General features: G+C 30.3%; 1 protein-coding gene across 1 annotated transcript; it reads right to left on the minus strand.

The window, feature by feature from the left end:
- Nucleotides 1-4,073: 4,073 nt before the first annotated feature.
- LOC100807090 (O-fucosyltransferase 35) lies at nt 4,074-9,534 on the minus strand. The gene is made up of 9 exons (XM_003546456.5): nt 8,589-9,534; nt 7,506-7,649; nt 7,260-7,332; nt 7,102-7,172; nt 6,928-7,016; nt 6,253-6,385; nt 5,734-5,966; nt 4,856-5,332; nt 4,074-4,748 (listed from the first exon to the last, which is right to left on the minus strand). The coding sequence occupies exons 1-9, from the start codon at nt 8,952-8,954 to the stop codon at nt 4,541-4,543; spliced, it is 1,794 nt and encodes a 597-aa protein (XP_003546504.1). The 5' UTR covers nt 8,955-9,534; the 3' UTR covers nt 4,074-4,540.
- Between the last annotated feature and the right edge of the window lie 4,552 nt (nt 9,535-14,086).

A 14,086-nucleotide genomic window follows, 5' to 3' on the forward strand; every position in this document is an offset into this window, starting at 1 on the left:
TGTATTTGGCTCTTAATTGTTGTGATGGTTGCTCAATAACAATAATCGTGTGAATCAAGCGAAAACCTGCTTGTGCGGCAAGGAAAATAATAGATGAACTGAAGCTTTGTATTTTTTGGCAGATGTTTTAGAGTCCTCTTTTGTTTTTCTCCCCTCCCCCTAAATTAATAAAGGCTAGGGGAACATAATGGCTTTCTGAACAGAACAAGCAATTGGATATTTTATCCAATTTCTTCACTAAGATATCGCATTTACTATTCAATTTCTTTGCATTGTCAGTATTCATCCTTGAGAGTTGCTTTCATATCATCAGTAAAACCATGAAAGCTAAAACAGTATATTAAAATTCTAAGTAGTCAATAAGTCTAGTTTAGTTGATTGAGCATGATGAGTAAATTATTATAAATTCATCTGACATTATCTTCCATTCTTATATTATCAAGAGATCTAGTTTAGTTTATTGAACATGATGAGTAAATTATTATAAATCTGTCTAACATTATTTTCCATTCTTCCAGATATAAAATATATACTAAGGTGATTTATCATCAAGATGACTAACTTGATATTAAAATATGATTTATATTTTAAAGTATACTTATTTATTGAGTTCAAAAAAAGATTTATTTATTATAAATTTTAATTATAATATACTTTATATATTAAAAAGTATTTATTTATTATAAATTTATTTTTATAAAGTAAAAATTTATCCTATGTATTGCATTGGATAAAACACCTAGTTGTTTTTTTATCCAATATCACAATAGAAATGCATTTGAAACTTCAAATGATACATTTTTTAATAAAAACTTTCCATTCTTTTTCTTTAACCATTGTTCCAAACTGATTCAAATCATCCAAGCTTCTAAAGGCGATACATATCGTGCACCACTGCGGTCATTGCGTAAATAACGTAAAATTTATATAATCATTAAAAACTGTTAAATACTTCCAATCTTAATCTCTTTTTTACTTTTTTATTTTACTTGTTTAATGAGTTGAGGGAACATTTTTATTTTTTTCAAAAATGTAAATCCAAACATTTCCATCCCTAAAGCCTTCAAAATCATTTCAAAAATAAAAACATGAGGTTAATTATTATAACTAATAATGAAATAATAGTAGTTATTATAACTAAAATGCTACAGTATGCGTTAAGATAATTATATATTTAACTATTTATTCCTAACCAAAGCCTAAGGTAAAGACAAAATATATTTATATAGAATAGTAATAAGAGTAATAGTAATCTTTAGAGTAAAAAAACTATGAATTATAGAAATTTTATCTTTTGAAATAAATAAAAAACTCAGCAGTAGGAATTTTTATTAAATTCTCTTCTTTTAATTAAAAAAATTCTTATTTTTTTACATTATTTTTCTATTTACTATTGCTAATTATTTATACATATTTTAGTATTTAATAGTGTGTTATCTGAGTTTTATTTCTACAATAAACTTTTAATAACTACTACTTATTATATAATTTTTACTATTATTTTTCTGTTCAAAACTGTTAATAAAGATTAGATAACAATTAAAAGATGGCATGGATAAAGCTAAGTGTAAATTAGACTAGTTAACAAAATTTTAAAAAATATATTTATATTAGATGATTATATATATATATATATATATATATATAAATAAAATATTTATATAAAATCTATAACTATTAATAAAGATAATTATCTCATTTTGGATACACAATTATTATTTTTAATTAGGTCTTGTTAACCATGTTCTTAGGACATTGGTTAAAGAGTTAAAATGAGAAAATATTTATTATATAAATCATAAAATAGCATAAATAATAGTTAAGACACAGAGTACTTACTTTTTAACTAGTAATAATAAAAGTAATAACTTTAGGTAGAAAGTATTTTGTTTCAACTTTGTACATCTTGCTTCATTTTCTTTTCAATTTAGGTTATGGTTATCAAACTCTATTTTTAAATCGTAAAATTGTATGATTTTACGAGTCTACACACCCACAATGAGTTGAATCACACACAAAATTATTTTCTGGCAGACTTAGAATAAACTCAATAAAATCGAACCAAACTCGATAAAATCGTACGATTTTTTGAATTTTGTGTTTTTTAATATTTGTTTTTGTTTAGTTTAGACTTTATACTTTAGTTAAATTATTAACTTCAATTTTTTATGTTATTTATAGGTTCATACAAAGAGAAGAAATCACTTGCATAAAAAGAAGATAAATGACTTAGTTCATGTAATGTATAACTTGAAGCTGAAAAATAGATAAATAAAAAAAATTGTTGCTCTTCCATTTGAAGATATGAAATTTGATGATGAATGAATAACAGCAGAGAGAGATGATATTTTTTATGAAGATAATTTCTAAGTTGAACAACCTCTAGGTGAAAGTGGTAGTGGAAACAATATTGACTTGGTTGGAGAAAGTTTAAGTGATCCAACTTTGAATGCATTTAATATTGACAATTTGATTTTAAATAACAATGTTGAAGATCACTTCTCAACCAAGGAAGATCTTAAAAACGATGGAGATGAAGATGATGGTGGTGGTGATGATATTGAAGATGATTTAATTAGAGGATTAATGACATTTGAACTATTTCTATATTTTTATAAATTCTTTTATTTTAAGAACTTATGTTTTGTATTGTATGATTGTTCAAGTTTGTTATTTTAATTTATTTTAGGGTTAAAATATTTAGTAATGATTTTATATATAGAAATATTAATACATTTTTATATAAAATAAATTCTTACGAGATTACGAGTCGATTTTACAAAATTTCCACAAATTTATATAAAATCGCGAGTTACACAACATTGATTTGGACAACTATTATATTATTTATACATTGACCACGTCGTGGACAAGCGAGGTCATTCCCTAAATAACATAAGATTTATATAATCATTATCATCTAATATATGACATAATAACGAGGCGAGTAACCTCCCTCATTTAAAAAATACCAGTGCAGCTATCTGCCAAGGTTATCGTGCTCGACCTAACTTTAATTGCATTTTATTTACTGTGTTTGACGGGAATGCAAAGTGGTTTCCATCATAGAAAGAAAGAAGAAAAGGAGATTTTTTTTTTTCAAAAGCAAAATGAAAGTATTTATTAAAGACAAACTCATTTTTAGCACAAAAAGTACAAAAACTGCAGCTTAAAATCTGAGTAACCAAAAGAAAACAACTTATACATAAAGAAATAAATGTATCCGTGAATTGCAGCCTTCTTTTGTAGCTTCTTGCTTCAGCATATTTTTGAACTTCAAACCAATCAACGATCCAAAAATTTGCCATATATTTTAGAAGGAACTTGTCTCAGCCACATTTTAGAGAAGAACTCAGGGCCACTTCTAATTGGCAATATATATACTGTAATTCTGCTAGAGTTAGATTGAACTATTATCCGTGCAAAATTCTCCTTTCGAATAGTTTACATAGATGCATAATCAAGACTTGACCAGACCACCGATTAAGTTGAGATAATCTCATTTTAGTTTGGCGATACATATCATATATTTTGAGAAAATTATTAATCATGCTAGTTATTATGATAAAATTATTTTCTTTGACTTCTTTTATTAAAATAGTTGAAGTGTAACTGTGAAATAATACTCTCTTAATATTCTAAAATAACAAATATTTTGAAACAAATAAAAAAATTTAAAATTATAGAATATTTGAAATGGAAGGAATAGTTAAGACTTAAGAAGGATAAACCTTAACTTCAATTGTGATTGGATAACTAAAAAGCTACACCGAATATTTTTCCTAATAATTAGTTCTCTAATAATGAGTTGATAAGCTTAATAGCCTTTAAATAGACTAATAACTCCTCATATTTTGACCTCTAACTGCCCTTCAATCACAATTATATTTTGACTAATTTTCTGTCTATTTGACCTAACTCTTAATTTTTCATCAAACAATTGTGAAAAATCTGACTTTTAAAGCAGCCAAATTGTATGAAGACTCACATCTTTAACGGACATATCAAAAGGTTAAATAAAATGAGTAAAATGAATCTCTTATCTAAGGACACAAGCTTAAAAGAATTGATAATGCACAAAAGCCATAATATTTTGTATTATTGAATAATGAACTATAACAATACCCCTTATTCGGTCTCACCATCTTTTCTTGGCATGAAAAGATATTAAATAATTTAAAATCTATAAATGAAAAAGAAAAAAAAACTCTTCATTAGTAGTGTGATTAAGGATGAGGTTTGCCCCTCAAGGTATGGTGTTTAATGATTATCATGTGTTGTGAATGGTATACTGTATACTTGACCTGCCTGTGCTTGATCCTTTAATTTGTAATGCAGCTGAGTGGCTCAGTTCTTAACCCTTTTTCTTGGCCCCATGTAAACATGTCCATCATCCAGGCCAATACATAGAACTTATCAAATAACCAAGCTTTTGTACAATCAAATTTCCACCTTCTCAAGACAGAAGTACTGAGACAGCATAGCCACAATGGCCAATACATGCAACCCTCATCATGGCATCAACCATATGACAGACAACCTACTGTGAAGTATCTAATTTTCTTTCACATATACATCCTGGCAGAGGATTTGCATAAAAACTTTCCTCTAGCTTAGGAAATTCTCCCCGCTCCCTGGGATACGGAGCACCGATTCGATCTTCATGCAGCCTTTTTACCTTGGAGCTGAACTTCTTCCAAGAAATTTTTCCTTCATCCAACTTATCAACGAGTTTAACAAAATTTACCCTGCACCGACCCTTGAAATCAGAAACAGTTTCACATAGCAGTAGAATGCATATGATGAACCAGTCAAGCAAGAAGTAATACAGAAGAATAGGTTAAGAATATTTTACTTGTCTGGATTGATAGTCTTCTTGAAGTTTTCGAAGTGCCTATGGCCTTGTACTGCCTTTGCCATATTTCCATCATAAGTATAGAGAAATACATCACTCTGAAGTGCAACAATATAGTCTATGCCAGCTAACATGTTCTGGTGATTCTTGAAAGGATTCAACTCTTCTTCAGAAGACAGAGAGGAATGAGAGAAAATGTTGGGGAAAGCATCCTCAAGATATTTCATACTTCCTCTACCATATGCTTCTCCAGCTACCAGATAAATCCTGGTTTGTGATGGAAAACCTAGTGCTCTAAGCAATAGGGAAGTTTCCCTAGGAGTTAATGGACAACCTCCAGTCAATCTCCTCTCAGTCCCATTAATCTCCTTCTCCTTCCAGTGACCAACTTCATACCGCATCTGTCGTAGCTCTTCATCTTCTTCTGCTGTCAAATTGTGACTGCAGCCAGTAAATGCAAGCATATCCTTCTCATACCTGTTACAAAAAGAAAATAGAGCAAGGTAATTTAAAGCAAAATATGTAATTTAAAACTCCTTGACAGGATAAAAATATTAACACCAGCCTAATAATTGGGGCTCTTACAGTCTTACTCCACCAGAAAACTACTTCTAAGTATGCTTTAATCCTACGGTTAGACTATAAATGAATTATTTATGATCAAGTAATCCCCAAAGGAACTTGGTGGTAATTGAGCTATGCATTTATATGATAAGAACAGAAGATAACCATAGTCACAAGTCTTTCAGCATTAAAAATACAGATAGACTCAGACAAATGAAAATGAGTAAAATGTAAGGAGGGGGGGAAGGAAGAAAGATGAAAGAGAAGAAGATCCACTCTTCTTGTTGTACTAAAATATTAGAGTTGTAACTTGCCTCAAATGAAGCGCGAGATAAGGATTTTCATTCTGTCGCATTCTAGATATTAATTTGCTTCCGAATTCTTCAATCGGAGCTGAATATTTCAATGCTCTATAATTTACACGACATCTTAGCTTTTGTATGGAGCTTGGAATTCCATTATTAGCAAGTCTGGAATTGGTATGGGTGAAATAGATCACTTTATGCTGCTTTAGCAGGGGAAGAACCTCATTCTTGTAGTAACTGGCCTGTGAACAAGCATGTAAATTTATTGACTGTCATTAAAACATTATGAAAAAAGGACAAAATAAAAACATTGTCATTATATGACACAAAGCAACTCAAAATGAATATGATGACAAATGTATATGTCTATCATTTGATACTTCTATTTTCTTATATACTACAACTGACTACCTAAAATGGATCATATGGGTTGCTAACCTTCCACAAGAATACAATAAATTGATTAAAGAAGCATCATTTTGGATTAAAAAACAAGTAACTGGAGATAGACAATTTATGTTGACCTACCTTAGACCAAGATATTGGAGTTTTCGAGAAAGGTTCAATTTCAGCATAGGCAGGTGGTAATGTCTCAACTACGTGGATATCATCCTTCAATGTCTCAATAAAATGTTTCCAGTCAAATAAATCCTTGAAGCCACTGCAAATATATCAAAACAAATTAACTACAGAGTAAAGTATTGAATATTGAAGCTTATTTGCAACTTAAAACATCACCTGAGAGACAATTGTTAAACTGGAAACCCATCAATTGATATTACTGTTAACTTAAAAAATGATAGCTGGAGGGAAAATATATGGGAGAGGGAGAAATTCAAAGAACCAGCTAGATCACTCTTGCCATTTAAGGTTAAAAAAAATATGAAAATTGTCTATAAAAAGATTTTGGTTGTAAGATTGCAATTGATGGCCATTTCTCAAAAGTGTAGCACAAGTTCCAACAGGCTAAATTTACCCCAACTTCAATTCTTACAGCAATTTGATCATCTTTAGTTCTGTTGTGTGCGTTGCCTCAAGTTAAACTGGTCTAACAGTAACACTAGACAAACCTTTCATCAACAATCAGCAATGATTTAAAACTGAATGAAGTTTTGGGCTTGCAAGAAACAAGGGCATTATGCTAACACCAATCAATCCAATTTTCCAATACCACAGTACAAGAGGAGGTAAAAATAAACCAACCTTGCATCACCCCAGTAAGAGGTGTGATCGAGAGAAGGAAGAACAAGTGTTGCCTTCATAATCTTAGCAACAGCAACCATATCACATATCTGCATTCAAAATATTTTGACACATTAGATTATGCTTGCTGCCTAACTTTCTCAAATATTTCATTCGAAAACAACAAAGCCAGACCCCAAATCTCATTTGATTCAGGCCACCATTAGCATTTACTAGAATGTAGCCATTGGTCTTTTCATCTAGCTCTGCAAAAAGAATTCAGGAATTTATCAGAGAGAAATTTTGGAACATGAATAGGAGAAAGGAGTATACTTGATGATAAAATTACATACTTTTATGATTTCTTGGCAGGTCTATACATTGGGTGAAATTGTCATAGTTGGGTCTAGACCAGACACCTGATTCCTGAATAAAAAGCAAGTTTTGATAAATGAAAAGGTAAAAACATCTTTGAATTTATACACCAATAAATCACCTTTTGCTGTTCATTCCATATACCTTGTCATTTTATTTGACAACCAAACAAAAAATAACTGAATAATACACCTGAACACATGAGACAAAGATTAGAGGCTTACTTCAGCCATGCCAGCCTGGCTATCAATTACCCCTGTAGTTACCATCTTTAGAGTTCGTTCAACCTCATTTGCTCCCTCCCTATATGCATAACCATGGGAGCTTTGATCCATTAGATTTCGACTAGTGATGGAGTCAGATAGTTCCTGATAAAAGGGTGAAATAATTTACTTAGTGTGACCTATCTCATTCTCAATCTACCTAAATCCTTGAAAATTAGGAGAAAGCTTAGATATACTTCCTTAGGCACTTTTGATGTTTTCCAATCAAAATTGAAGTTTCATCTTGATAATCTACGTAATAAAGGTTTAAATTAAGAGAAATGTTATCAACAGGCCTTCTAACATAATATTGACGGAAGTTAGTTGGGAATCACTAAATTATGTGGGCCCCACTCCTTACTTAATGAATCTCACTCATGAATTTATAGTTTTCAATAAAGTTTAATTAATAAGAGAAAGTCTTAGAAGGAGTGTATTAGAAAATATGTTACTAACACTCCTCCTAAATTAAGCATTGGCATAGGTTATCATTGAAGTGAAACTCTAATTGAAGTTTTATCTCAATAGTCTATGTAATAATGATTTAAATTAAACTTGGCATAGGTTGTCATTGAGATGAAACTCTAACTTTGACTGAAGAACAACACCGAAGCACTTAAGTTTTGTTCTGGGGTTTCACAATTTGGTGCAATATCTATCATCAATAAATAGCAGTACATGAAAAATGAAAACAAAAGGTTCCCAATTATAAGTTCTCCTTTCAACTAACGTTTAGATGATGATATCATCATCGTAATACTAATAAGGTTAAACTAATCACTTGTCCCTATAGTCGTCTTAATTTTATGTTTCAGTCCCTATACTAGAAAACTGTAAAAAAATTTAGTCACTGCACATACATAAAAGTTAAGCTTTGATCCGTGTGGCTAATACCAGAGAACAATTTCTATAAGTATAAAATGAATAGGAACTAAAACTTCTAGTTTTTTTTTTCTGGTATAGGAGCTAAAACTTAAAATGAAAAGACAAAATGAATAGTTTAACCCAATAATAATAATATGAAAGTTGTGGCCTGATTGAAACCTGAATAATGGATTCGTGTGTACTGTGTACTTTAGATCCGAACCACCAGGCAGAAGCACAAATCTTGAGAAGACCCAGAAACAAGCATACCCCACAAAAGAGCAAGAACACCCAATGGCCAAACTTGTTCTTTTTCTCCTTATGATGATGCTGATTCCTTTTCAAAACAGAGCCTTCAGCAGAAACCAAGGGTGATCTGGGTGAGTTTATTTGGAGCTCAATTTCATTATTGCTGTTGTTGTTGCGTTTGAATGAGTGAGCTCGACGAGTCATCGAACCGGTGTAACGCGGGCTGTTGACTCGGTGAGGCACGCCATCCATGGTGGTGGAGTTGATGTTATTGTGCGCCATGTTAGTTAGTGTCATCACAATTCACACATCATCACGTGTCTTTGTGCTGCTACTGATCGTTGAGTTCAGGTAATCTAGCAATTAAAGTGTTGCAGTGATTGTAGCTGTGGCTCGATGTTTTCAATTCTTCTTTTTGTACGGTTATTTTTCAAAAGAGATCAAATCAGATGAAACAGTCACAGTTACTTATTTAAAAGCTATTTTTGTTTCCGATTTCGATTTTGTTCTTTTTTTTTAATTATTAACGCATTTAATCTTTTAATATATTTAATGGTTATAAAAAATATTGATCGTCACGTGTCACGATAATATATACAATAAAAATGTATTGATGTTGTCAACTTACCATCAGAATGTGGCACGTAAAAATCATCGTCCATCAGATCAAAATATAATAATGTGTTACACATGTCAACGTCTAAATCTGATTTTAGGGATAACATTTAAGAGATTGAAAATGCATCAATAATTTTAAAAAAATCAAAATCAAAATTAGAGATACCTAGAAAAAAAATTATAAATTTACCTACTTAAAACTCGAAAAGAAGGCATATACTTGGACTGGAGTAAGGTACGCAACTTGATGCACGCGGTTATTCCAACTTGTTCTCTTTTTTCTTCCTTTTGCGTGTCCTGAATCTGAATGTTATGACTTATGCGGCGCTTAGTCAAGTCTTCGTGCTTTACAGTTACTTTCTTCCTGTCTTGTTCTACTTTTTTTTTTTAAGACAGAAAAGGAAAAACGACGAAAAAGTAAAGAAATATTCTGGTTCTGAGATGATAATAAAAATTAATTATGGTTTATAATTATGTGGTTAGTAATGATTTCTCTTGAAATCGACAAATCACATAGGGTTATCAACTACGCACATGGTGAGATGCTTCTAGCTGCGTGCTGCGAGCTGCCTCATTATTAAAGGAAAATGATGTAGATATTATTAGTACTATGGTAGTTGACATGTAGAGAGAAAAAAGAAGAAAAAATTAAGTATAATAGGGGGAAAACTATATTATTATTATTATTATTATTATTATTATTATTATTATAATAACTTAATTATTAATTTAGTTCCTAATTATTTTAAATGATTTAATTTGATCCTTAAATTTTTAAAAGATTCAATTTAATCATCAAAATCTTAAAAATAATCAATTTGGACTCAAATTTTTAAAAATAAATCAATTTGATTTCCAAGTTATTTTAAAAGGTCTAATTTGATCTTTAAGTTCTTAAAAATTGAATGACCAAATTGATTATTTTATGAAGTTGAGAACCAAATTGAACCTTTTAAAAATTTAGAGACCAAATTAAATTATTTTTAAGAATTTGAAGATTAAATTGAATTTTTTAAAAATTTGTAAATCATTTCTTTTTAATCCTCCAAATTCAAAAGTTATTTTTTTAGTCCTTGAAATTCACAAAATACTCAGTTTAGTTCCTCTGCACAACATGAGTCAAATATGAAATAAGAAATTCACAATTTGCGACGATTTTTTACCGCCAAAATTTAATTTTCTATTTTACATTTTAAAAATACACTTGTAGTGGTTAAAACCTTTCATAATCAAGTCAATAAAAAATTAAAACTTATTAATTGCTTTAAAAATTGCTTTAATTTTTTTTATAAACTTGTTTTTGACAATTTCAAGCCACCATAAAATTGTACTTTAAAATATAAAATAGAAAATTAAATTATGACGATAAACAATGTCAAAAATTGTGAATCTCTTATTTTTTGTTTGGCTCACACTTTGGAGAAGGACAAACAAAATCATTTTGTGGATTCCAAAGACTAAAAAAAACAACTCCAAGTTTGAAGGATTAAAAAGAAAATGACTCACATTTAAGGAACTAAAAACATATTTAAGTCAATTGTTAATTAAGCCTAAAAAATAAAGAAAAATAATACCAAATGAGTTTCAATTTAGGCTAAAATATGTTATTGATTCATAACAAATACTTAAATTTTATGTTTGTTCTCTAATAAAAAAATTTCTTTGTGTTCAACTGTTTCATGGAATCTTTTTAGATTTCTGAGAATTTGGAGATAAAAATATAATATTCTTGTGTTTGTTACAAGTTTTGAAAAAACATTACGTGTATTATTGAATCTTGGGAATGTTATAATTTCATTCTTTACCATGTGTTCCAACATTTCTATTCCCATGAGGATGACGGGGTGGGAATGTAAGAATTTGTTGTATAATACACATGAAACTTCCTTTATTATTTATTTTCATCAAATTATTTTTAATTTTAAAAATTATTCTCAAGAATATTAAAATGTAACCAAACATATTTTTTAAAATACTTGAGAATGATATTCTCATGTTATACGACTGGGAATAACATTCCTAAGAATGTAAAATAATTCCGTGAAACAAACACTTCTTTGGTATTTGAAAATTTTTGGTTCTGGTCCTTGCATTAGGATTCCTCAGTCAAATGATGACATGGTCATTAAAATTCAAAATGCAATGTCTGATTATTTTAAAAACTACCACTATTCACTTTAATTTCAAATTACAATTAGTAACCCTAATTTCTTTTGTGTTCCAAATCACTTAGTGAGATTGTGCTTGTTGAACCATTGCTTATGACGCTACTAAAAAATATGAACCAAGTACTAACCTATTCAAATTAGGGCCAAATAACAATACAAGCTTATTTTTTGGGCTCCAAGATGTTTTTTGAATAATTAAAATACCCATTGATGATAACTTAGTTATTGTGAAGGCACGCTGCATTAGGTGAGAATTAGTATACTTAACTCACCAGGTTACCTGAACAAGACAATCAACAATAAAAACTAGATGAACTAATAGAAAGAATCAACGCATTTAATGATGGAACTATTTTACCACAAAACCAACATATCATCATCAGGTGAATCAAGTATGCCGAATGATAGCCTTCTTGGGCAACATTAGGTGCATGATCTTGCAAGATGGTGGGAACTACCAAGTCAACATAGAATATGTTCGTCTATTGCACGATGTAGATCAAATTAAGCAGTATGATTGGGGAGTTGTGGCTTAGGCAAACTTGCACTCAACCATGGTGGTAATAAAAAATAATGATAAAAATAACATTTAATGATAAAAAATGTTGATTTGAGAAAAATCTAAGTATTTAGTGAAAGATGAATTTTGAGCTATTACTAGTGATGTAATGAACATACATTCATGCATGGGTTCATAAACATTGTGAATGAGCAAGCATGTAAGTTAGGGTCGCTTGATGGACAATCAACCTAATGACAAAGGTTAATGAAGTCAAGGATGATGGACCTCGGAGGATAGGTAGATCAGTTCAACTAATTCCACATCGAGGTAAAGGTCTTTGTGAGTCTTATATCATTGTAAGTCACTACCCACATCAAATGTACCTACCTTGGTGTATCATAACATCATTTTCATTGATTAGTTAACAATGTTCCCCAACAATGGGTAACATTTTCTTGTGGATCCGCTTACAAAAAGGTTGATGCGTTAACAAGTATTTGAATCATCGAGGGAAATATAAGACTAAAGCATATGTTAGTCACAACAATGAACACCCGACTTTGTTTGAATGATGATCTCATGAATGGAGTTCAATGGGTAACAACGAAATTGATTATTGACTAAAGTACATCAAAATTATTATTCTTACAGAGCTATTCTAATTCTCATTCTTATGGTGATGTGTATTGTAAGTCATGACAATAGTAGTATTGAGGTATTTACATATATATTGTGTTTAATTTAAAATACCTCTTAATGGACTCAATGACAATAGTTGTAGGGGGTTACAAAGTACCCTTTGAGGGTTCACCTAAGTGTAGTGGTGTGACCTCTACTATGAGATATGAATTAATCTTTAAGTGACAATCGCAAAACAAGATACATGCACTCACACCGGTGTACAGAATATTTGGAGCCTTAGGCAAAAAAATTAAAGGAACTTAATACTATATAAATTCTCAATACCCGTATAAATATTATAGCTTTTTGAACTATAAAATCATTTATCAAATTTTACAATAAATTAATTTTAATATTTCACTCTCAATATGTAAGATGACTAATCCAATCAATCTCTTATAACATTATTGATATTAGTATAAGAAAATTTAAACAATTTTAATTTTAAAAAAATTCTTTCAAGTGTAACAACAATTATCTTTAAACCTTCGACAATTCACTTCAAGTCTTCAAAAGAGTATTAGGAATTTAAAATGAGACAAAAAGTAGAGACACAATAAAAGAACTAGAAGAATTTGGAGTTAAAATTTTAGGGGTGTTTGGTTTGGTTGTTTTCTGTTTCTATTTTTACTAGAAATAGAAAATGATGATGAAAATGCGTTTGGTTGGATTTTTGAAAACATTTTTAGTGAAAATATTTTCCCAAACTAACCCAAAAATGAAAACAATATTTTTCCGTTTTCAACGTTTTCAGTTGAAAACACGAAAAAATGAAAACGCGGTGATTTTTCCCATACTTCTCTCTCTTTCTTTTTTTTCTTCTCTCCATATACAGCAAACCCTCAGTCTCTCCATTTTTTGTCTCTGCTTTTCTTCTCTCTCACACGAAACCATTTCCTTATACCTCTCTCCATCGATCCTGCTCTGCCACACCACCACCATTGCTCCACCGCACCACTACCGCCACAACACCATTTTCGGTTGACAATCTCTTGGTGAGATTTGCTTCATGTCTCCTTTTTTCCCCTTTTCTTGCTTCATTAGTCCATGAGTCTTCTATGTTCTACTGATTTTTTAATGGGGATGATGATTCTTCATTTTAGGGTTTCATAATTTTTTTCTATTTTCCCCTTTCTTTCTTTTTTTCCTTCTCAAATTTCTCTTTTTTGTCTAACTTTGATGGTTGACTAGTATTTTTGCTAGGAAAATTTCCAAGATTAAGTTGGGTATTCTTTTGATTGGATAAAATAAGATTATTTGGTATTTCTTTTGTTTAGATAAAATAAGATTATGCGTAATAAAATCATTAATCCTTATCAACCATGGTTTTTCCTTTACCAAGAAATGGCATTTGCAAATGGTTGTTATGCAAGCAATGCGTAATGTGTGTGTGATCGGGCTTAATACAAGGCTTGAAATGAGGGTAGAAGTTGTATGGGTTTGGTTTGGTGAGCATGACA

The sequence above is a fragment of the Glycine max genome, chromosome 15 (genome assembly GCF_000004515.6).
Source record: "Glycine max cultivar Williams 82 chromosome 15, Glycine_max_v4.0, whole genome shotgun sequence".
NCBI classification, from domain to species: Eukaryota; Viridiplantae; Streptophyta; class Magnoliopsida; order Fabales; family Fabaceae; genus Glycine; species Glycine max.

Coding starts and splice junctions, on each gene's coding strand:
- LOC100807090 (XM_003546456.5), bottom strand. CDS start 8,954: ATGACACTAACTAACATGGCGCACAATAACATCAACTCCACCACCATG. Junction 6,386..6,927: donor TCTTACTGGGGTGATGCAAG/GTTGGTTTATTT, acceptor ATATATTTGCAG/TGGCTTCAAGGATTTATTTG. Junction 4,749..4,855: donor AAGACTATCAATCCAGACAA/GTAAAATATTCT, acceptor GGGTCGGTGCAG/GGTAAATTTTGTTAAACTCG.